This window comes from Ranitomeya imitator, chromosome 4 (genome assembly GCF_032444005.1).
Source record: "Ranitomeya imitator isolate aRanImi1 chromosome 4, aRanImi1.pri, whole genome shotgun sequence".
Classification (NCBI taxonomy): domain Eukaryota; kingdom Metazoa; phylum Chordata; class Amphibia; order Anura; family Dendrobatidae; genus Ranitomeya; species Ranitomeya imitator.
The window spans coordinates 508,234,646-508,257,090 of NC_091285.1; the positions used below are offsets into that span (position 1 = coordinate 508,234,646).

General features: G+C 42.3%; 2 protein-coding genes across 3 annotated transcripts in view; one reads left to right on the forward strand and one right to left on the reverse strand.

Annotated features, from left to right (window-relative positions):
• ATP8B4 (ATPase phospholipid transporting 8B4 (putative)) overlaps positions 1-22,445 on the reverse strand; it is a 372,592-nt gene that overhangs the window by 160,684 nt on the left and 189,463 nt on the right. For both annotated transcript variants that reach the window (XM_069766048.1, XM_069766049.1), the window contains 2 exons: positions 9,972-10,044; positions 7,156-7,226 (listed from right to left, as the gene is read on the reverse strand). In XM_069766048.1, the coding sequence (XP_069622149.1) occupies positions 7,156-7,226; positions 9,972-10,044 (144 nt within the window). The remainder of the gene's footprint in view (positions 1-7,155; positions 7,227-9,971; positions 10,045-22,445) is intronic.
• Positions 1,166-3,262, forward strand: LOC138676589 (piggyBac transposable element-derived protein 4-like). Its single transcript, XM_069766050.1, has 2 exons — positions 1,166-1,266; positions 1,344-3,262. The coding sequence occupies exons 1-2, from the start codon at positions 1,208-1,210 to the stop codon at positions 3,160-3,162; spliced, it is 1,878 nt and encodes a 625-aa protein (XP_069622151.1). The 5' UTR covers positions 1,166-1,207; the 3' UTR covers positions 3,163-3,262.

Genomic DNA, 22,445 nt, shown 5'->3' on the forward strand with positions numbered 1-22,445 from the left:
GCATCTTATGGGGCCATAATGAACCTTTGTGCAGCATTATATGGGGCAAATGTTTCTGTGGAGCATCTTATTGGGCCCATTATAAACTTTATGAAGCATTATATGGGGCATATTTTATTATCGAGCTTCTTATGGGTCCCATCATGAACTGTACGGAGCATTATATGGGGCATATTTTGTATGAAGCATCTTATGGGGCCCATCATGAACTGTATGGAGCATTATATGGGGCTCCTGATTCAATATGGTATCTATTTTTATTTTTGAAATTTACCAGTAGCTGCTGCATTTCTCACCCTAAGCTTATACTCGAGTCACTAAGTTTTCCCAGTTTTTTGTGGCAAAATTAGGGGTCTTGGCTTATACTCGGGTCGGCTTATATTCGAGTATATATGGTATATAAATATGTTCAGTGACCTGTCCCCTTACAGTATAAGGCAGCGGTGGCAGTTTAGAGGTGTACAATGGAGTGATAGGTTTCCTTTTATTAATTTACTAGATGGCAGCCCGATTCTAAAGAATCGGGAGTCTAGAATCCATATATACTTTATTTATTCAAATGTAAAAATAATACAATTAATAAATAATAGTAAGAAAGAACAAAAAATGGCTGCACTCACCAGCTCTTGACAATTCTTGTTATTTAACCCTTGTCAGGCTGCATAATTTTACAACCTTAACAGGCTGCATAGGTACAATTGTACCTTCACATATACCTCCACTGTGGGAAGACTTTACTTGGTTTCAGAAACTAAAGTTCATTCAGCTACAAATGTTATGCTGATATCTATTGTTCAGTGTTGTTACTGGTCACTTATGTTGCTGTCAATTAAGTTAATTCAAACTGGGAGTGGCTTCTACTTGTCTTCCTGCCTCCCTCCTCTCATTAGCCATTTTGCTGTTCATCTCATTGCTGTGAGCACACATTTCTAGGCTTGTGAAGTCTTCAATTTCTTGGAAACGAAGGTAGGAAAGTCTCACAGCATCTAACAGCCAGTTATACCTTTATTCTCATTATGTGGGGACAGAACAGTCAAATTGTCTTTCAGCCTGGACTTGGCTTACATATATTTTGTATGAAACTTATCACTATAGGTATAATTTTTATACGAAAAATGGATAATAATTAGTATCTACATATTGTTTTACGATGTTTTATTTATATTCAGCACAAAATACGAAGCCAAAATTCATCTAGCAAGTCATCATGAGTGATAGTAATGCTGGATCTAGTTTCCGCCATAATCCAAGAAAACGTGTTTGCAGGTTAGTATAATTTTGTGAAAAGCCAATAATGTAGTATTTCGGAAAATTATTTATTTTACATTTTTTCATATTTACAGATTTACGTCTGACGAAATAATGCGAATGCTAGAAGAATCTGATTCTGAGCATGAGGATGAACCATATGTTCCATCTGATGATGAAAACTATGTACCACAAGTGGATGTTACTGAAGAAGATTCAGACATTGAACAAGAAATGGTCATAGAGCATGAAAATGAATACGAATCAGACGAAAGTGTTGAGGATGATTCTGTGCCTCAAAGTGCAGGCGACATTTGGACTGCTAAGGATGAAACTCAATGGTGCAGTAATCCACTGCCAAATGCACAAACAAAATCTCGTAATGTCCTACGACAAAGAGGTGGCCCTGCAGCAATCAGCAACCTATATACAGCAAAAGAGCTATTCAAGTCCATCATGACTCCCGAGATGTGTGACATCATATTACGGGAAACGAATCGAAAGGCCAAGAGAGTTTGTGATGCTTACAACAACGAACTGGTACAACGTTTTCCTGATTCTTCCAAACGGCCACCACAAAAAACATTCAAGCAATTTACTGAAACTGAACTTCATGCATTTTTGGGCATACTGATTGCTGCTGGTGTGCACAGAGCCAACAAAGAGAATCTGGAGGAAATGTGGAATGTTGCTGCTCTGCCTCTTATACGTGCAGCCATGTCTCGTGACCGCTTCAAGATGATACTCAGATTTATCAGGTTTGACAACGAAAATACACGTGCAGAACGTGTGCAAACAGATAAAGCTGCACCAATACGGGACATCTGGACAATGCTGAACAGTAATCTGGAGAGAGCCTACAAGCCATATCATTGTATCACCGTCGACGAGCAATTATTTCCATTTAGAGGTCATACTAAATTTACCCAGTATATACCTTCAAAACCAGCTAAATATGGCATAAAGATTTTCTGGGCTTGTGACTCATCAAATGCCTACCCTTTACAAGGTCAGCTCTACACTGGGAAACCAACTGATGGTCCTCGACAAGTAAACATTGGAGAACGAACAGTATTGGACCTAGTGAGCTCGTATAAAGGCTCTGGAAGAAATGTCACCACCGATAACTTCTTTACAACCATGGAACTAGCTAAGGTATTGAACTCCTGGAACATGACACTAGTTGGTACAGTGAGAAAAAACAAAAGGTTCCTACCTAACAACATGCAGCCTGCCAAAGAAAGGCCTGTATACTCGACAAATTTTGCCTACAATCATGATGCAACAGTCTGTTCATATGTACCAAAGAAGAACAAATCAGTCGTGCTTCTATCATCTATGCACATGACGGGAGAAGTTGAAGAGACACTAGCAGCCAAGCCAGAGATAATAAAATACTACAACATAACAAAAGGTGGCGTTGATGTTATGGATAAAATGTTGGGAGAGTACACTGTGAAACGACGAACATCACGTTGGACTTTGGCATTTTTCTACAATATGATTGATGTCAGTGGGTTAGCATCCTACATCATCTACAGAGAACACAATCCAAGCTTCAGGGCAAAGGATCAACGAAGAAAGTTCCTGAAAGATCTCGCAAATCAGCTGTGTATGATTGCAATTGAAGATCGTAGTACAAACAAAATGATAATGAGAAACCATTTTCTTCGAGGTGCAGTAGAAATGGTGCTTGGACGATGCATTGTGGTAGCATCGCAGCCAGCAGCTGGCCCCAAAATACCTCATGGTAGTCGTGGACCCTCCCCTGTTGTTGGTAGTTGCTATGTCTGCAGAGACCTGAGGCGAAAACAACGCAAGACTAGAAAGTCTTGTGTGGTTTGTGTGAAACCCATTTGCGATGAACACTCTGTAGCAAAGCCAACATGCATTACTTGCAAAGAAAATCAATAAAAAAAAGTTTCTTACATTTTCTTTTATAATGTAAATGAACAGTTTTTTACTTGTTTATAATAGTTAAATAGCATTATCATTAAAAAAAAATTTATGCTTTTTCCCTTGCATTATCTTCATTCAAAATATATGAGGTACATTTGTACCTATGCAGCTTGTTATGGATGCAAAAAGATCTCGACCCCTTATCTCGGAAGCGGGTGGAGATATTTTATTGAAATTTGGCCAATATATTCTGGACCAAAAATGTAGAGATGTCACGAAATTTCAGCCCTCTACGTCTTTTCAAAAAAAAGTTATTGCAATTTTAAAACGGAATAGTTACAATTGTACCTATTCAGCCGGATAAGGGTTAAGGTACAGTTACACAGGATCCATGAACATGCTTATGAGGGGAGGGATGAAAGACATCAGACGACAACTTTGCGTGTTGTGGCAAATGCCACAACAACGGTTCTTTGCTTAAGAACAATGTCAGGTAGTAGGAAAATAGCCAGTTAATAATAGGCAATAGTTCTTTGCAGGAATGCAGATATTAATAAATAGGCAGTTTATATTGCAGAGAAATTGCTGGGCAATAATGGACAATGTCCTTATGTGGCAAATAATAGAGCAATATACCCAATGTGGCAAAGAAGAGGTTAATAAAGGGCAGTCTCTCAGTATAACAGTCAGTGAATAATAGGCAGTATATGGAGAAAACGCCAAACAAAAGTTCAAAATTGGTGTGAAAATGTCACTGAACCACTTCACAACTAAATATATATAGTTTTGGTAAATGGTATTATCATTTTTTTGACGAAATTCGGCAGGAGCTTGAAGAGCAACGTCACTGGGCCCGCCTCCACGCAGTAGAAACTTGCTGTGAGGTAAAAATTCAAAAATCACACCAAAATGGCGGGCGGAGTGTGTCACAGTACGGCACGTTTCTGATTGGTCGCTCGCAGCAGGCGGCAACCAATCAGACACTGGACACTGTTGACGTCACTTATCTCCGGACATTAGCTCCGGACATTAGCTCCGGACAGGAAGTTGGCACAAATTGCAGGAAGTAGTATTCTAGGCAATTATATATTAGATTAACAATATAAGGGATTAAATAAATTAAAAAAACTGAATATATTATACACACATCTGTAAATAAATGACATGAAATGACTTCATTGTAAACAATAGAAACACCATCCATATGCAAAATAAGAAGAAAAAAGCTGCTGTCGGCAAAGTAATTACACTTTACTAGCTGTTTTGATGTTCTAATTGCATCATCATTCATGCATTGATACTTTGGTGTTTACAATGGAAATATACTAAATCCACCTGACATTAGCTCCAGTTGATTACGTATGATGTAGCGCACAAATAAATACTTACAATTGTTACTGAAATGTTAAACAACATTCATAACTAAATATGAAATCAATTACAAGGTTGACTAACTCCTACATTAAAGCCAAAAAAGGGCTGTGGTGACAGTCAACTGATCATGTGCAAATGCAGAAGCCTTACAAAGCCGAGCTGGAAATGAACAGAATTCAGATTTTAGGTGAAAGTTTGTACATTCTCATTTTAAAGGGAACTTGTCACCCTCAAAATCGAAGGTGAGCTAAGCCCATCAGCAGCTTATCTAGAGCATTCTGGAATGCTGCAGATAAGCCCCCGATGTATCCTGAAAGATGAGAAAAAGAGGTTAGATTGTATTCACCCAGGGGCGGCCCAGTCCGATGGGCGTCGCGGTCCGGTCCAGCGCCTCCTATCTTCATACGATGACGTCCTCTTCTTGTCTTCACGCTGCGGCTCCGGTGCAGGTGTACTGTCTGTCCTGTTGAGGGCAGAGCAAAGTACTGCAGTGCGCAGGTACAGGGCCTCTGACCTTTCCCGGCGCCTGGGCACTGCAGTACTTTGCTCTGCCCTCAACAGGACAGACAGTACGCCTGCGCCGGAGCGTGAAGACAAGAAGAGCACATCATCATAAGAAGATGGGAGCCCCCGGACCGGACCGCGACGCCCATCGGACCGGGGCCGCCCTGAGTATAATCTAACCTCTTTTTCTCATCTTTCAGGATACATCGGAGGCTTATCTACAGCATTACAGAATGCTGGATATAAAATTTTTCACTCAGAATTTCGGGTTCCCCTACAAAGATAAGTACAACACTACATCAGAAAAACTTTAGATTGGCAAAATTAATTAACAACCAGAAAAAAAATGTTAAAGGGAATCTGTCCCGACATTTGACCTATGTAAACTATTAATATGCGCATACAGGTTATAGACGGCTGCAGAGAAAGATACCTGCCTCATCTGCCTGATATCAAATGTCTTGTTGTTGATAAATCTTTTTTTATCACTTTATATAAATTACCTCTCCCAAACTATGGGGAAGATGGTGTCTGGAACATCACTCTGCCTCCATAGCTTGTTTTATATAAAAGGGGGAGTTACCAGTGTGATGGGTAATGGTTATCAGTGTGATGGGTAATGGTTACCAGTGTGATGTGTAATGGTTTGCAGTGTTACCAGTGTGATGTGTAATGGTTTGCAGTGTTACCAGTGTGATGTGTAATGGCCGCTCTCTGGTAACCTGATCTCACTGCAGAGCTGTGTGTGATTATAACTGACACATCTGCAGGTTCCTTTCAGCTTCAGCTTCCAGGTCACAGGCAGACAGACAGAAGCAAAAAATGTGTTTATAAGAAGACAAAGTTCATTTCTCCTGTTCTGTGTTAGTTACTTGTCTCACACTGGTAACTCCCCTTCATGTAAAATAAGCTCTGGAGGCAGAGTCATCTTCCAGGCAGCGTTGACCTCATAGCCTGCATACCTCCCAACTTTTGAAGAACAAAAGGAGGGACATATCATGCTTAGTGCGCAGTGGCACATTTTGGTCACGCCCCTGGCCACACCCCAATTCATGCCCATTTACAAGGAGATGTCAGAGGGGAGCTGGATTTGATGGACATTCAGCAGGAGATCAAGACTGAAGGGTGTAGACTAGTGATGAGTGAGTGTACTCGTTGCTCAAGTTTTCCAGAGCACGCTCAGGTGACCTCCGAGTATTTGTTAGGCTACTTTCACACTTGCGTTTTTTGCAATCCGTCGCAATCCGTCGTTTAGGGCAAAAAAAGAATCCTGCAAATGTGCTCGCATGATGCGTTTTTTGCCCATAAACTTGTATTAGCGACGGATCGCCACACATCGCGTCCGTCGTGCGACGGCTCCGTCGTGTTTTGGCGGACCGTCGTCACAAAAAAAAGTTCAATGTAACGTTTTTTTTGTCCGTCGTGTCCGCCGTTTTTTTGTCCGTCCGAAACTCCGCCCCCTCCTCCCCAGACTGCAGAATAGGCAGCGGATGCGTCGTAAAACTGCATCCACTGCCCACGTTGAGCAAAAAAATTCACAATGTCCATCGGTACGTCAGCCCGACGCATTGCGACGGACCCGTACCGACGGAAGTGTGAAAGAGGCCTTAGTGTTCAGAGATTTAGTTTTCATTGCGGCAGCTGAATGATTTACAGTTATTAGCCAGCTTGATTACATGTGAGGACTCCCTAGCAACCCCCACATGTACTCAGCCTGGCTAGTAGCTGTAAATCATTCAGCTGAGGCGATGAAAACTAAATCTCCGAGCAGTCATAAATACTCGGAGGACACCCGAGCAACGAGTACACTCGCTCATCACTAGTGTAGACCCAAATCCAGGACTGTCCGCAGTATCCGGGACGGTTGGAACTAGAGAGGAGCAGATTGACTCACGGGTCTCTAGTCCTGCGTGCAGGTCAGTGCTATGTAGCAGCTAGTCAGGAGGCCGCAAATCTCTTACCATCCAATAAATTGTGGTTTTAAAGTACAGCACAAAATATATCCATGTAGATGTATAGATATATGGGTATTACTTATTTTTATCATTACTGATTATTACTATAACATCAATGGGAAAAATCTAAAAATAAATTAAAAAAATAAAGAGATCGCAACAAAAAAACACTTACCCATCAAGTTCAGCAGTTTCCACGTAGCACAGTCCATGTGGCTCACTACTGGACAGAAGGAGCATGTCGGCCTGTTGAATGGGAATAACATTTACGGGTTTGGCAATTGCAATATCCAACTTGTTATGATATATGACTGCTACCTTTATCACTGTCAGCACAACATGTGTGGCAAAAAGCAGCGAAGACGGCATGGCATTATTCATAGTGTGCACAGTGGTCAATTACATTTCAGTTTACTTCTTCATAATGAAGACAATGTTCCCGTAACAGATGGAGGAGAGAAAATAAGAAGCAAGTGCTGAAATGGGAATTGTCACTTGAAACCACTGATACAGAAAATGTCTATTGTGCAACTAGCAGTTAATAGTAAATGTAGGATCAGATTATAGGCAAATCCCCTCACCCATGATGACAACCTCAAGGAACCATTAAAGGGAATCTGTCAGCAAGCATTTGCTATGTAATCAAAAGGCAGCATGTGGGGGTCTGAGATGCATATTTCAGGGCTGTGTCACCTAGTAGGCTGGGTGCTACTCTTTCTATACAGTTTTATCACCAGGACATTAACCACTGCCAGGACTTCAGCTTGAGTGAACCCTGGTCCCAATCAATAGACAAATGTACACAGAAAGCTGTGGTGTGGACGAGGATGGCTTTCTGAGCTCTGCTACATCTGAAAACTCTTGATTGTGTCACCACTACTGCATCTAGTAAACTAAGTGATACATCATTGGAATCAGGGTCTCTTTTCTTACATCATGCTGCTCTCAGATGGGGTCTCAAAAACCTGGTGGCAGATTCCCTCTAAATATAATCTCATGCCTCTTGACTGCTCATTTTCAGTCTCTTGCCTTCATTATATACAGTATCTGAAAGTGAATCTCAACATTAATGGGGATGGCTCCTTTATCAATGTATGGTAATGATGATCACACCTTTGTTCTCTAGATTATGGAGGCCAGGACTTATTGATTAGCCTGTCTTCTGTCACAAGATGATGCTGATTGAGGAGCATAAAACTGGACATGTTTTTCAGCCTCCCACATAGTATAACCATGAAGCCAATAAAGTAGCCCAGGCAGAGGCGGAATGGAGTATCTGACATGCCCCTCTATCTGCAGTCATCATATGGAGGGCAACAAAGTCAAGGCTGTTCGTGGATCAGTGGTCCAATCTCACAAAAAAAGGAACGTAGCACAAAATTGTGACTAAGTAACGTTAATAGAAAGGTGTGTGATCACACAGTGCATTACAACCTTGGCGTGTGTGGGGTTCACGCCCTTGGCAGACCGCTGATCTTTATAAACCCGCCTACGTAGGCACATGGGCATTAGAATTGGACCATGCAACAATGGAAGAAGGTGGTCTGAAATGATAAATCATGACTTTTTCTGTGTAGTCAGTGGGATGCTAGTAATTTGAGAACTTTCTATCAGCAATGTTTTTTTTCTTTTCAGTACAAAAATAACAAACAAAAAAAAAGAAAAGAAAAAGAAAAAAAAACTGAGCATATGAAACAGTTCTGCAAACATCCTTTCTTGGTTGCGTTTTAAGAACCATTAGATGCAGGACCCTGGTCTGAAATCACTGATCGTCTCTGCTGCACAACACTTCTGCCATCTTTTGGCAGTAACACGGTACTACAAGCAGATCTGTTGTAACACTGACTCTAATACAAGCTATTAGGATCAGTTTTTGGTACTAAGGTTTTTTTAATTTAATATCATGTTTTGGTTATAAATCAGACCAATCTTTGTAGAAGCTTAGGTATTCCATAAAAAGAAAAAAAAAAACCTGTGTGCACACACTGGATTCATTATAGCTTTTTATGCTTTTGCGTAAGGAGAGAAAATACAATAGGTTTTCATAACGTTATACAAACAATCATTGGCACGCCATCTGAAATACCCACTGTCACTCTTTTATATGGACCAAGAGAAAAAAACTGGAATTAAAAATAAAGCGGTCATAAACAAAAAGATACACCTTAGAATATGTGGAAAATACTGATAGTCAAAGTGTAGAGAACAGGTGCTTATTGTGCCTATTCAGACCCCTCCACACGGCAATTTTTGGGCATGCACCCAGTTTACACATACTAGATCGAGTGTGCTGTGTAGTATGGGGTATAACGGACCAAGCCCCTTAAAGGGAATCTGTCAGCAGGTTATTGCTACCTCATCTGAGAGGAGCATGATGTAGGAAATAAAGATTCGGATTCCAACGATGTATCACTTAGTTTACTGGGTGCAGCAGTTGGGACACAATCAATTTTTCGATGTAGCATGCAGGAGAGCTCAGCGAGCTAACCCCACCCACAATATAGCGTTCTGTGTACATTGTCTAGAGGAAGAAAGCTGCTTATCAGAGGAGGGGGCGTAGTCAAACCAGGGCTCACATGCACTGTGGTTCAGGCAGTGATCATCTCTTGGTGATAAACCATTCATTGTATGGAATCAACAGCACACTGTCCAATAAGTGACACATCCCAGAAATCTGTGTCTCGGCCCCTATCTCATGCTGTCCTCAGAATCCATAGTAAAAACCTGCTGTCAGAGTCCCTTTAACTTGGAGAATCTGACAATGGTTGCTTTAAAACGGTTATTGTGTTCTTCAGCTTCGTATAACTTACCGGCATTTATTTAAAAAGTCCAGTTTCACAAAAAAAAACATTTTTTTTTTTTTAGCAAAGGACTTTTTGATTCAGAAAGTTCTGCATTCGAATTGTTTAACTTGTGAACCTGGAAGAACGCCTCCAATCAGCATCAAGAAAAATCTTGGGACACACAGAAATAAATGAAAGTATGACTTACAACCACAAACTGATTGTTCTCCAGTCTGATGATATCGCCCGCTTTTACATTCATCCACTTCTCATTTTGCAGTCTGTTAAAGACAAAGGGAAATAAAAAAGGCATAATTGATTTCGTCTCAGAGAATTCCTGCTGCCATTTTCAATCAGCCTGAAGCCTCAGTAATTCTGCAACAAAAGGAACATGAGCAGTCAAGATGTAAAAGCATGACATTCCCGGCTGGCTCACTAATAAGACGCCATGGAAAGAAAATTGGTGAACAAAGTGCAAACGAGGATGAATTTCCTGCCCATACAGCCATACAAACAATTTGTTTAGGAACACTTCCAAATAATTCCTACACAAGAACCAAATTTAACTTTAGAGGGAAAAAAACAAACGTAACTCAAACAGAGGGTTTATTCTTATTGGAAACAGCACAGAACTAAAGAAAGCTTTGGGCCTCATAGTTTAACCACTTACTGACTTCTTATCATTCCATGTTCCAAATTCACCAGACACTGGAATAAACGGAGGTCGGCCATGTTTCCTCGATGCACTATGGCTCCTCATTTGAAGTAATTCTTTATTGCACTGTAGGGTATGTTCAGCTCCTATCTATGGCAAAGAGAATCCGTGGCAGAAACCTACCATATATATCTGGGTGGGATTGCCTCCTTGTACTTCAATTAGGCCTGTGGAGTCGGAGTAGGAGTCAGAGCCCATTTTGGTGGAGTCGGAATTATGGAAATTGAGGAGTCGGAAGTTTGGCTTACAGACTCAGAGTCATGGAGTTGGATCCCATTTTGGTGGAGTCGGAATTATGGAAATTGAAGAGTCGGAGGTTTGGCTTACAGACTCAGAGTCATGGAGTTGGATCCCATTTTGGTGGAGTCAGAATCATGGAAATTGAGGAGTCGGAGGTTTGGCTTACCGAATGCACAGCCCTGACTTCAATGGGGCTAATTTGTTACTTTTCCGTACAAAGGAAGAACATATTTATTCTTTTGGCATCTAAATTTGAATAAAGTATAAGATATTTACATGAAAAGATTTGGATACCCTATGGGGCAATCTTTACACTTAAATGCATGTATTTGGGGGGGGGGGATCTACAGCCAAGATTAAACAAAACAAAAATGTATAATTTGCCTTCTAGCAGAAGCAGTCCTCCTCCTCCCATCAAAGATTTTATTCTCTTAATATATTGCAGTCATCATATTATACAGTGCTGTGCACTTACAATTGCTCATTTTGCCTTTCTACCCAGCTATTTCTTCTCTTTTCCATTAGGTCTACGACATCACGTGATTAAAAACAGAGTGGATGAATCCTTCTAAGCTATGTAGAAACAGGAAGTCTCTTTTCCCCGCATGAGTCATCATTAGAATTACAATTCTACATCACTGCAAAGTCACAATTAATTTGTGCCTAAATACTCATCAAATCCTGAAATGATTGAACAGGACCTTAAAAAGGGGTTTTCCAAAGAATAGCAACTTCCACTAGAAAGGAGCCTTTTCGGACTTTCTTCCCCCTTCTCAGAGGACAATGAGTTTCGTCGTTAGGACACTGTAGATCTAAACACAGTAAATAATTCATTGCTCCGGACTGGTGTCTAGACCCAACCTGCCCCCATGCTCCAGCACAACATGGCATGCGATGGGCATATTAGATTCTTTCACAATCCTAATAGTTTATAAGCAATATGTGGTCTACAGAAAGTCCCTTTCGCTCTAATCACGCCATGCAGACATATTTATTCTCATCACAGTATCTAAACACAAAATCTAAAAACGAAGACAACAGAATATTTACATGCACCATGTTGGTACAGTGAAACTGTGCAAAATATTAATTCATTCATTGTTAGCATTCAGGGCAGAGACTACAAGCTTTGTAGGCAGCAACCGTGGGTCATTTAGGCCGAGATATATTGCGGCAACATATCCACCAAATTACTTAGTCTATAGATGTATAGTGAAGCTCAAAGACGAGGGCCGATATACACAGAACAGAGTACCGTAATAATAAATCCATCACAGCAGAATGGGGGAGGCCTGTACAAAGTTTTGCGGTATATACTTTTACATATTCCTATACTGAATAAGACTGCATGACATTTAGGAACATGCCAATACAGCTATGGAGATGACATGGAAGGCACAATGAATGCAAGTACTTCCACCATGCATTACTGTGGCCATGGTGTCTCATTGAAGAGTCGCCTCCCTGAAATCTCCCGTATGAAACCAGAGCTCATCAGTATACACATACATTTACATTGCACGGCCTGTGCATGCTAGAAGTGATCCGAAATATTTATTCAACTGTTACATTTACCCCGCACAATCAACATATTGATTTACTAGATGATTTGGCCACAGTGTGGAAGACGAAGCCTTTTATATCAATCCAAGTACACGTTGTCCTGGAAAACTTTCAACACAAGTATTTTATTGTGAGCGCTCATGTGTTGCTGCACTTCATCTTAAGGTTAGTGTGCTGGCAATATTATCACCTCCCTTTACTAGAAAATCAGTCCAATATCTCCGCTACTATTCCAATTCTTTTCATTTTTATACTTGGACCGAATGCACTAATTTATTTTGTAAGATTCATCTCTGTTTGCGTCACTTGAATAAAAGATCAGTACGGCATTGCTTCAGAACTGAAACAAAATCATACAAAAAAAAAGGACTAGCCATTTTATCTTTCTTTTAAAGGGAATCTGTCAGCAGGATTTTACACCCCACACCATTCATATGCACATTTAAAGACTAGTCCAGCAATACCTTTACATGGCCACTCAGTTCCTCCATTACCGAGAAATCAGTGTTTGATGGGATATGCAAAAGAGGCTGAAGAACTATTGGTAGATCTGAAGCCTCTGTCTCTCCAGCTCTATTCCTCGCCAAGTGCTGCCTCCTCCTGCTTGACTGACAGCCTCTGTGCTGTGTGTTTTTAGGCAAAGGGGACATCAGTAAAGACAACACTGGGTGAGGAATAGAGCTGGAGTGACAGAGGCTTCAGATCTACCATAGTCCTTCAGCCTCATTTGCATTTCAAATCAATTGATGAGTTTCTCAGAAACAGGTGAAAGGACTGACCATGTAAAAGTATGGTTGGACTTACCTGTGAAAGAACTACATGCACATATAAATAGTTTGGGGTGTGAAATCCTGCTGACAGATTCCTTTACAAAGAATTATTGATTTCCCCGCTCTACTTGTTAGCACTGCCTTCTTCACAAACTGCTCAAAATGGCTGAGCATAGAGGAGCATGGGATAACTTGCTTAGATAAATGCCATTTTTGTTCATGTTACATTGTGTACCCAACGTTCGGTAGAATTAGAACCAAGCAGACGGCAATCTGACCTAAAGCGGAGCTAAACTAGGAAATAAATACAATTTATATAGTACACATTGCTGGTGATGACATGGCGAAAGCAGTATACTGAGGAACATATTTCATTAAATCATTCACCACTAAATACTTAAGACATCTGAAGGACATTCGCAGCGATAGTCAGCTCTCTTTGCATTAAGACCACCCATAGACCCCCTTGCATAGCTCTTCCTGCTCTATAGTATGCTGCGCACACATAGGCGAGCATGTTCAACGTGACTTCAATTCAGGTAAAATTAGTATATGTAAAAGTTACATTTTTAATAAAATGTCATATTGCAATCGGTAACTCCTGGCATATCTGCGTCTTCTTTACTGAAAAGATGGAAACTCCAAATGTATGTACCGACCTCCCAAACAGTTTCTTGACAACTACACATCGAGCACAGTGATCAAAAACCAAGGATAATAGGATCTATGTAAGCAAGTACGAATGCACCTTTATGCAACAGAAGAGGAGTCTGCGTGTGGTCTTTGGCACAGGAGACAATATAACAATGTGCTTCAGTTCTACACTAGGCAGTCCTCCATCTGTTTATGAATCAATGGCTTTCACTAGACAAAATAATGATATTTTGATAGCGTTTGGGAATAAAACTGTTCCGTACCTTTTAAGGAGACCAATTTATATAGTTTAGCTGCTCAGCCCAAACAATAAATCTCCAGCTAGTCAGGTCATGCAATCAAAGCAATAGCTCTGCATTGTTCTTGCTATATATTTCTAATATGCAGAACTTTTTTTTGATGCTGTAATAATTTTGGCTCTTTTGCCTATTTATCCCAAGTTTACATACTTATCAGAGTTTTATCACCTGAAGACAAATGATTGAGGTTAAAACTTTATCCTACATGGTTCTTTGATAGCAAAATATTGAAGGAAAATGATGCAATTGTTTCACCTCGCCCACCGTGAGTGCTGGGCCTGGCTACATTCTAATGCCCACCTACTATTGCAGTAGTCCACACTGGGTTTCTTAGGTACCCCAGCAAACTCCTCTAACAATATCACCCCAGGTCTTTTAAGGCCAGCTTTGCAATCATTAAATGTTTAGGCTTTTTGTTTATTTTTATATTACTTATTTATATAGAGCCATCATATGCTGCAGCACTCTACAGACATTATCATTACTAAATAGCAATGTCGACAGTTGCATCGAGTTTATCAGGCATTTGCTGCTCATTCACTTCTCACAACTGTTCACAGTTTCCTTCACACCTAGCCTCTGCAATCAAGGTAACACGTTTCCAAGCCTGTAAGGGTACCGTCACACTATACGATTTACCTACGATCACGACCAGCGATATGACCTGGCCGTGATCGTAGGTAAATCGTAGTGTGGTTGCTGGGGAGCTGTCACACAGACAGCTCTCCAGCGACCAACGATGCCGAGGTCCCTGGGTAACCAGGGTAAACATCGGGTAACTAAGCGCAGGACCGCGCTTAGTAACCCGATGTTTACCCTGGTTACAAGCGTAAAACTAAAAAAAAACAAACAGCACATACTTACATTCTGGTGTCCGTCAGGTCCCTTGCCGTCTGGTTCCCGCACTCAGTGACTGCCGGCCGTAAAGTGAAAGTGAAAGCACAGCCGCTGTGCTCTGCTTTCACTTTACGGCCGGCAGTCACAGTGCGGGAAGCAGACGGCAAGGGACCTGACGGACACCAGAATGTAAGTATGTGCTGTTTGTTTTTTTTTAGTTTAACGCTTGTAACCAGGGTAAACATCGGGTAACTAAGCGCGGTCCTGCGCTTAGTTACCCGATGTTTACCCTGGTTACAAGCGAACGCATCGCTGGATCGCATCGCTAGATCGGTGTCACACACACCGATCTAGCGATGACAGCGGGAGATCCAGCGATGAAAGAAAGTTCTAAACGATCTGCTACGACGTACGATTCTCAGCAGGATCCCTGATCACTGCTGCGTGTCAGACACAGCGATATCGTAACGATATCGCTGGAACGTCACGAATCGTACCGTCGTAGCGATCGAAATGTTATAGTGTGACGGTACCCTTACCAGACTGCATTTACATTACTGTTACATTGCTATTAACTGTTGTTGTGTTGGAAGATACCAGTTTCCTATACAGTCACTGTTCCCATTCCTATATGTGGCTCTGCTTCACCTGTACTACTTGTGCCACATGTTTGTGTGACATCTCACATGCCTAGCTGATCCACATGTTTCCATAAAGATCTGCTCTAGTGCACAATCACCTCCAAGTCTGTGTTGCTGACCCAGACCCAAAGTTCAGAGACTCCACCTTACCAGGTGAACCCTTATCAGCAACAAACAAAAAGCGTTCAATACAAAACTAATGTTAGTTTCTTTGTGGGAGTGGGAGCAAAAACATGTAATTTAGAAATAAAGTTAATTTCCTCTCGGCAGCGGAGCTCTAAATGTGGCGGCCCACATTGTATCAGAACACTATTAACTTGCAGATTAACAGCCTTATTTTACATGACGGATTCCCTTTAAGTCATGTTTATATGCAGCAGAAAATTTTTGGCCACATATCTGGGACAAATTATTTTTGTGCAGATTTTTTTCTGGAAGAGGCTAATAGAGCTTTGAGAGCCCCGTTCTCAAAGCTGTGCTTGTATTGTACTGCAAATTGCTGCAGATTTGCACTACGGAATCTGTACTGCAAATCCTGAATATGTGAATATACTCTCGGCAAACATACAGTGCCTTGCGAAAGTATTCAGCTCCCTGGAACTTTTCAACCTTTTCCCACATATCATTCTTCAAACAAAGATACCAAATGTAAATTTTTGGTGAAGAATCAACAACAAGTGGAGCACAATTGTGAAGTTGAACAAAATTTATTGGTTATTTTACATTTTTGTGGAAAATCAAAAAGAGAAAAGTGGGCGTGCAATATTATGCGGTCCCTTTAACTTAATACTTTGTTGCGACACCTTTTGCTACAATTACAGCTGCAAGTCGCTTGGGGTATGTCTCTATCAGTTTTGTACATCAAGAGGCTGAAATTCTTGCCCATTTTTCCTTGGCAAACAGCTTGAGCTCAGTGAGGTATGATGGAGATTGAATGTGAACAGCAGTTTTCAGCTCTTTCCACAGATTCGTGATTGGATTGAGGTCTGGACTTTGACTTGGCCATTCTAACACCTGGATACGTTTATTTGTGAAGCACTCCATTGTAGATTTTGCTTTATGTTTGGGATCATTGTCTTGTTGGAAGACAAATCTCCGTCCCAGTCTCAGGTCTTTTGCAGACTCAAACAGGTTTTCTTCAAGAATGGTCCTGTATTTGGCTCCATCTATCTTTCCATCAATTTTAACCATCTTCCCTGTCCCTGCTGAAGAAAAGCAGGCCCAAATCATGATGCTGCCACCACCATGTTTGACAGTGGGGATGGTGTTTACAGGGTGATGAGCTGTGTTGCCTTTACGCCAAACATATCGTTTGGCATTGTTGACAAAAAGTTCAATTTTGGTTTCATCTAACCAGAGCACCTTCTTCCACATGTTTGGTGTGTCTCCAAAGTGGCTTGTTGCAAACTTTAAACAACACTTCTTATGGATATCTTTGAGAAATGGCTTTCTTCTTGACACTCTTCCATACAGGCCAGATTTGTCCACAACAGTATTACGGACCTGCCTGTTGTGTTCCTTGGTCTTCATGATGCTCTCTGTGCTTCAAACAGAACCCTGAGACTATCACAGAGCAGGGGCATTTATACGGATACTTGATTACACACAGATGGATTATATTTATCATCATTAGGCATTTAGTACAACATTGGATCATTCAGAGATCCACAAAGAACTTCTGGAGTGAGTTTGCTGCACTGAAAGTAAAGGGGCCGAATAATATTCCCCACTTTTCAGTTTTTGAATTTCCACAAATATGTAAAATAACCAATAATTTTTGTTCAACTTCACTTGTTGTTGATTCTTCACCAAAAATTTACATTTGGTATCTTTATGTTTGAAGCATGATATGTGGGAAAAGGTTGAAAAGTTCCAGGGAGCCGAATACTTTCACAAGGCACTGTATATCCACTTAGCTCAAATTTTGCAGAGAAAAGTATATTTGATATTCTTTTATTATAAATATTATTATTACTATTATTATTATTTATATAGCACCATTAATTCCATGGTGCTGTACATATGAAAAGGGGTAACATACAGGGTTATAGATATCGTTAACAGTAAACAAATTTACAGTGACAGACTGGTACAGAGGGGAGAGGACCCTGTCCTTGCGAACTTACATTCTTCAGGATAGTGAGGAAGAGACAGGAGGTTGGTGTGCTGCAGCACTGGTGGTGGTGAGGCGGCAGCTCGGGTGGTCGTGGCAGCGGCTCGAGTGGTCGGTGACGTGGCAGCAGCTTGCGTTGTCAGTGACGTGGCAGCAGCTTGCTTTGTCAGTGACGTGGCAGCAGCTTGCGTTGTCAGTGACATGGCGGCAGCTCGGGTGGTCAGTGACGTGGTGGCAGCTTGGGTGGTCTGTGACGTGGTGGCAGCTTGGGTGGTCGGTGACATGGCGGCAGCTCGGGTGGTCAGTGACGTGGTGGCAGCTTGGGTGGTCTGTGACGTGGTGGCAGCTTGGGTGGTCGGTGACATGGCGGCAGCTCGGGTGGTTGGTGACGTGGCAGCAGCTCGGGCGGTTGGTGAGGCGGCAGAATGGTAATTGCAGGCTGTAGGCTTTCCTGAAGAGATGGGTTTTCAGGTTCCGTCTGAAGGATCTGAGGGTGGTGGATAATCGGACGTGTTGAGGCGTGGAATTCCAGAGGATGGGGGATATTCGGGAGAAATCTTGGAGGCGGTTGTGTGAGGAACGAATAAGTGTGGAGGAGAGAAGGAGGTCTTGGGTTGTGGATGGCTTTGTAGATCAGTGTTAGTGGTTTGAACTGGATTCGTTGGGGAATTGGGAGCCAGTGGAGGGATTTGCAGAGGGGTGAAGCAGGGGAGTATCAAGGAGAGAGGTGGATTAGCCGAGCAGCAGAGTTGAGGACAGACTGGAGTGGTGCAAGGGAGTTAGCGGGGAAGCCACAGAGGAGGGTGTTGCAGTAATGGAGGCGGGAGATGATGAGGGCATGCACAAGAGTTTTAGAAGATTGCGGGCTGAGGAAGGGACGGAATCTGGCAATATTTTTGAGTTGGAGGTGACAGGAGGTGGCAAGGGTTTGGACGTGTGGTTTGAAGGACAGGGCAGAATCGAGAGCTACCCAGAGGCAGCGGATTTCATGTGCGGGAGAGAGTGTGATGCAGTTTACTATAATAGATAGTTCAGGTAGGGGGGATATGCGAGATGGGGGAAAGATGATGAGTTCGGTTTTGTCTACATTGAGTTTTAGGAAGCGAGAGTTGAAGAAGGAAAATATGTCTGACAGACACTCCGGGATTCTGGACAGAAGAGAGGCGACATCTGAGCCAGAGAGGTAGATCTGAGTATCGTCCGCATATAGGTGGTACTGGAAGCCATGGGACTTTATGAGTTGTCCTAGGCTAAGGGTATAGATGGAAAAAAGTAGAGGCCCTAGGACGAGCCTTGAGGGACTCCAACAGAGACGGGGCGGGGTGAGGATGTAATGTGTGAGTGGGAAACGCTAAATGTGCGGTCGGAAAGGTATGAGGCAATCCAGGACAGGGCAAGGCCTTTGATGCTGAGGGAAGAAAGAATCTGTAGCAGTAGGAGGTGGTTGACTGTGTCGAAAACAGAGGACAGATCGAGAAGGAGGAGGATGGAGAACTGTCTGCTAGCTTTGGCTGTAAGTCATTAGTAATTTTGGTCAGAGCAGTTTCGGTGGAATGGTGGGGGCGGAAGCCAGATTGGATGTTGTCAAGGAGAGAGTTAGATGAGAGGTGGGAGGAAAGTTGACCATGGACATGCTGCTCAAGGAGTTTGGAAGCAAATGGGAGCAGTGATATGGGGCGATAGCTGGGCATAGCGGTTGGGTCAAGATTAGCTTTTTTGAGAATGGGTGTGATGGTGGCATGTTTGAAGGCAGAGGGGAAAGTACCAGAAGATAGCGATAGGTTGAAGAGATGGGTTAGGGCTGGAATGAGCGTGTTAGTGAGGTTGGGGAGCAAGTGGGAAGGGATGGGGTCAAGTGCACAGGTGGTAAGGTGTGATTTGGAAAGGAGGCGAGTAAGTTCTCCTTCAGTGATGTTGGAGAGGGAAGTAATTGGGAAAGGGCAGAAGTCTGGTATATGGAGCGATTGGGGTGGTGGAAAAGTAAAGGTTTGCCTTGTTTGGTCGATCGTGTTTTTATAGTAGGTGGCAAAGTCCTCAGAAGAGATTAGGGGAGTTGGAGGTGGCAGTGATGGGCGGAGGAGAGAGTTAAATGTGCTGAACAGTTGTTTTGGGTTGTAGGATAGTGAAGATACAAGGTTAGTGAAATAGGTCTGTTTAGCAGAAGTGAGGGCTAGTTTGAAGGCAAGTGTAGCTTGTTTGAAAGTGGTGAAGTTGTCTGGCAAGCGTGTTTTTTTCCAATGCCGCTCAGCGACCCTGGATGCTTGTCGGAGTTTTTTGGTGAGGTTGTTATGCCAGGGTTGCCTATTGATTTGTCGCACTTTTCCATGCATGAGAGGGGCGACTGAGTCTATGGCTGATGTGAGGGTGAAGTTATAGAAAGCGATGGCGCTATCCTGGTCGTGGAGTGAAGATATGGAGGACAGGGGTAGAAGGGAGTCTGAGAGTCTGTGAATGTCTACGTGTGCAAGGTTTCTGCGAGGATGTGGTACTGGCTGGATGTGGGGGGCAGGTGAGGAGGACAAGGAAGAGAAGGTGAGTAGATGGTGGCCAGATAAGGGGAAGGGAGAGGTTGTGAGATTAGATAAGGAACAGAGGCGGGTTAAGATTAGGTCTAGCGTATGTCCGTCTGTGTGGGTGGCTGTGGAGGACCACTGAGTAAGTCCAAAGGATGAGGTAAGGGCCAGGAGCTTGGAGGCTGCAGGTTGGCGGGTGTCAGTAGGGATATTAAAGTCACCCATTATGATGGTGGGGATGTCAGCAGAGGGAAAGTGAAGAAGCCAGGTGTAAAATTGGTCAATCAAGGCAGTGGCTGAGCCCGGTGGTCGGTATATGACAGCCATTTGGAGATTAGAGGGAGAGTAGATACAGACAGAGTGAACCTCGAAAGAAGGGAGGTTAAGGGAGGGTGGGGGTTGGATAGCGTTGAAGTAGCAGTTTTTAGAAAAAAGGAAACCCACTCCTCCGCCATGTCTGTTGCCAGAGCGAGGAGTGTGGATAAAGTGGAGGCCACCGTAACTCAGAGCAGCAGACGAGGCCGCGTCAGGGGGCGTCAGCCAGGTCTCAGTGAGGGCCAGGAAGGAAAGGTTGCGGGAAGTAAAGAAATCGTGGATCACTTGGAGCTTGTTGCAGACAGAGTGGGCATTCCAAAGAGCCACAGAGAGAGGAAGCAGGGGGGTGGGAGTCAGCTGCACAGGTTTTAAGTGAGAGGGATTGCGATAGTTTCTCATAGTGTGAGAAGGATAGGGGTGAGGATTAGTGGAGTGAAAATAGTGAGGGTAAATTTGAGTATGGTTAAATAGCAGGGGAAGAAAGGAGATGCACGTAAAATTAGGATACAGTTTAGTCTTACCGTCTGGCCAATTTCTGGACTATTTCTGGCATATTTCTAAATATGAAAAACAAGAACAGGTCCCTGTGATTTCATTCATTATTTTAATGCTGCCTCTCCTCCACTGCTATGGTCTTTGTTAGTGCTTCAGCCAATTGCAGGGATCAGGGTCTAATGCTATCGACACAGGTAGAGTCACTGAGCCCACTGATTGACTGAAGCAGTCATGAGCGTTGGTGGTCAACAACGAACACATAGCGCACTGTATGCAGACGTGGCACTTCCCGCAGTGCTACAGCAACTCCAGATCACTGTCCTCCACCCAATCCACCCCATAAAGTATTAATTACTTCCTTCCCAGTGTAGTGCAAGAAATCGTGTCAATAGCTGAATATGAAAGCAATAATAATTAATATTCCATACCTGAAAGATAAGGCATCAGTACTAGGCAACGTGCGAACAAAAAAAACCTACAAATATAATTTTAAAAAATGCAAAATGACATTCAGATGAACCAAGCTTCGGAAAAAAAGAACTGTAAAGCTCAGGAAGGAAATACATTATTAATCATTGTTTTGGCACCACCACATGGGAGAGATTGGCCACTATAATTATTGGGAGGAGTCTTGTTATGGCTTTTTGGGAAGGGAAGAAAGAGCCACGCACAACAGATTTGTGGCAAAAACAATGAGAAATTATTGTAGCGTGTCTAAGTTCAGCTATATTGAAATCCATATTTAATCAGAAATTGATTTAAGAGAACACAAAAAAAGACCATAAGTGCCTTCAGTGCAGTCCAAGCTATAATCATTTCATGCTCAAAACCCCTGGTGTGAGAACTTCGCAAAGACCTCTGCATCAGGAATATGTGAGCGCACAAGCCAAGGATTTAATCGGAGATTGTTTTATCTAAGGCCAGGTTAGTACCTCACATCATATGGCAGTTATAAAAACCACATACTTCACCCAAAGTGCTCACAAATAATGCTCAATGGAATCCACATTGGTTTTCTAGAGGGCTGCACCTTTTTAAAGTATATTTGGACCAATGATCTGGGCCACTAGAAGAGAGATATAATAAAGATTGTAATATTAATTTTGTTTTCATTAATCGTGATGGTATTTTTCTCCAAATGTCACGCTCTAATATATTCATACATTCCGAGGAAATGACTATTAAGAGCCTTCGCACCAAGTCTGATAACGGCACGCATTGCTTGCAGGTTTTCTTGTCTTGATCAGTGATGGGGGTTTTGGATATTGTCTTTTTCACATGAATATTTCCACGGCTGCACATCCTGAAAGCATTACTGCCCCTAATTGTTCACCGTTTTCACATCCCAGTTATAGAAGTAATGGCAATATTAAAATGTCAAGAGGTAGGTCATTTACTTCGCAATATTTTGCACAATAATTTTGAAAATGTTTCAAAACAGTAATCAAGACGGTATAAAGGAAAATAATAAGTAAAGAATGGCTGAAGAACTGCAAAGGTCTTTTCAAGGATTTTATAATAACTGAA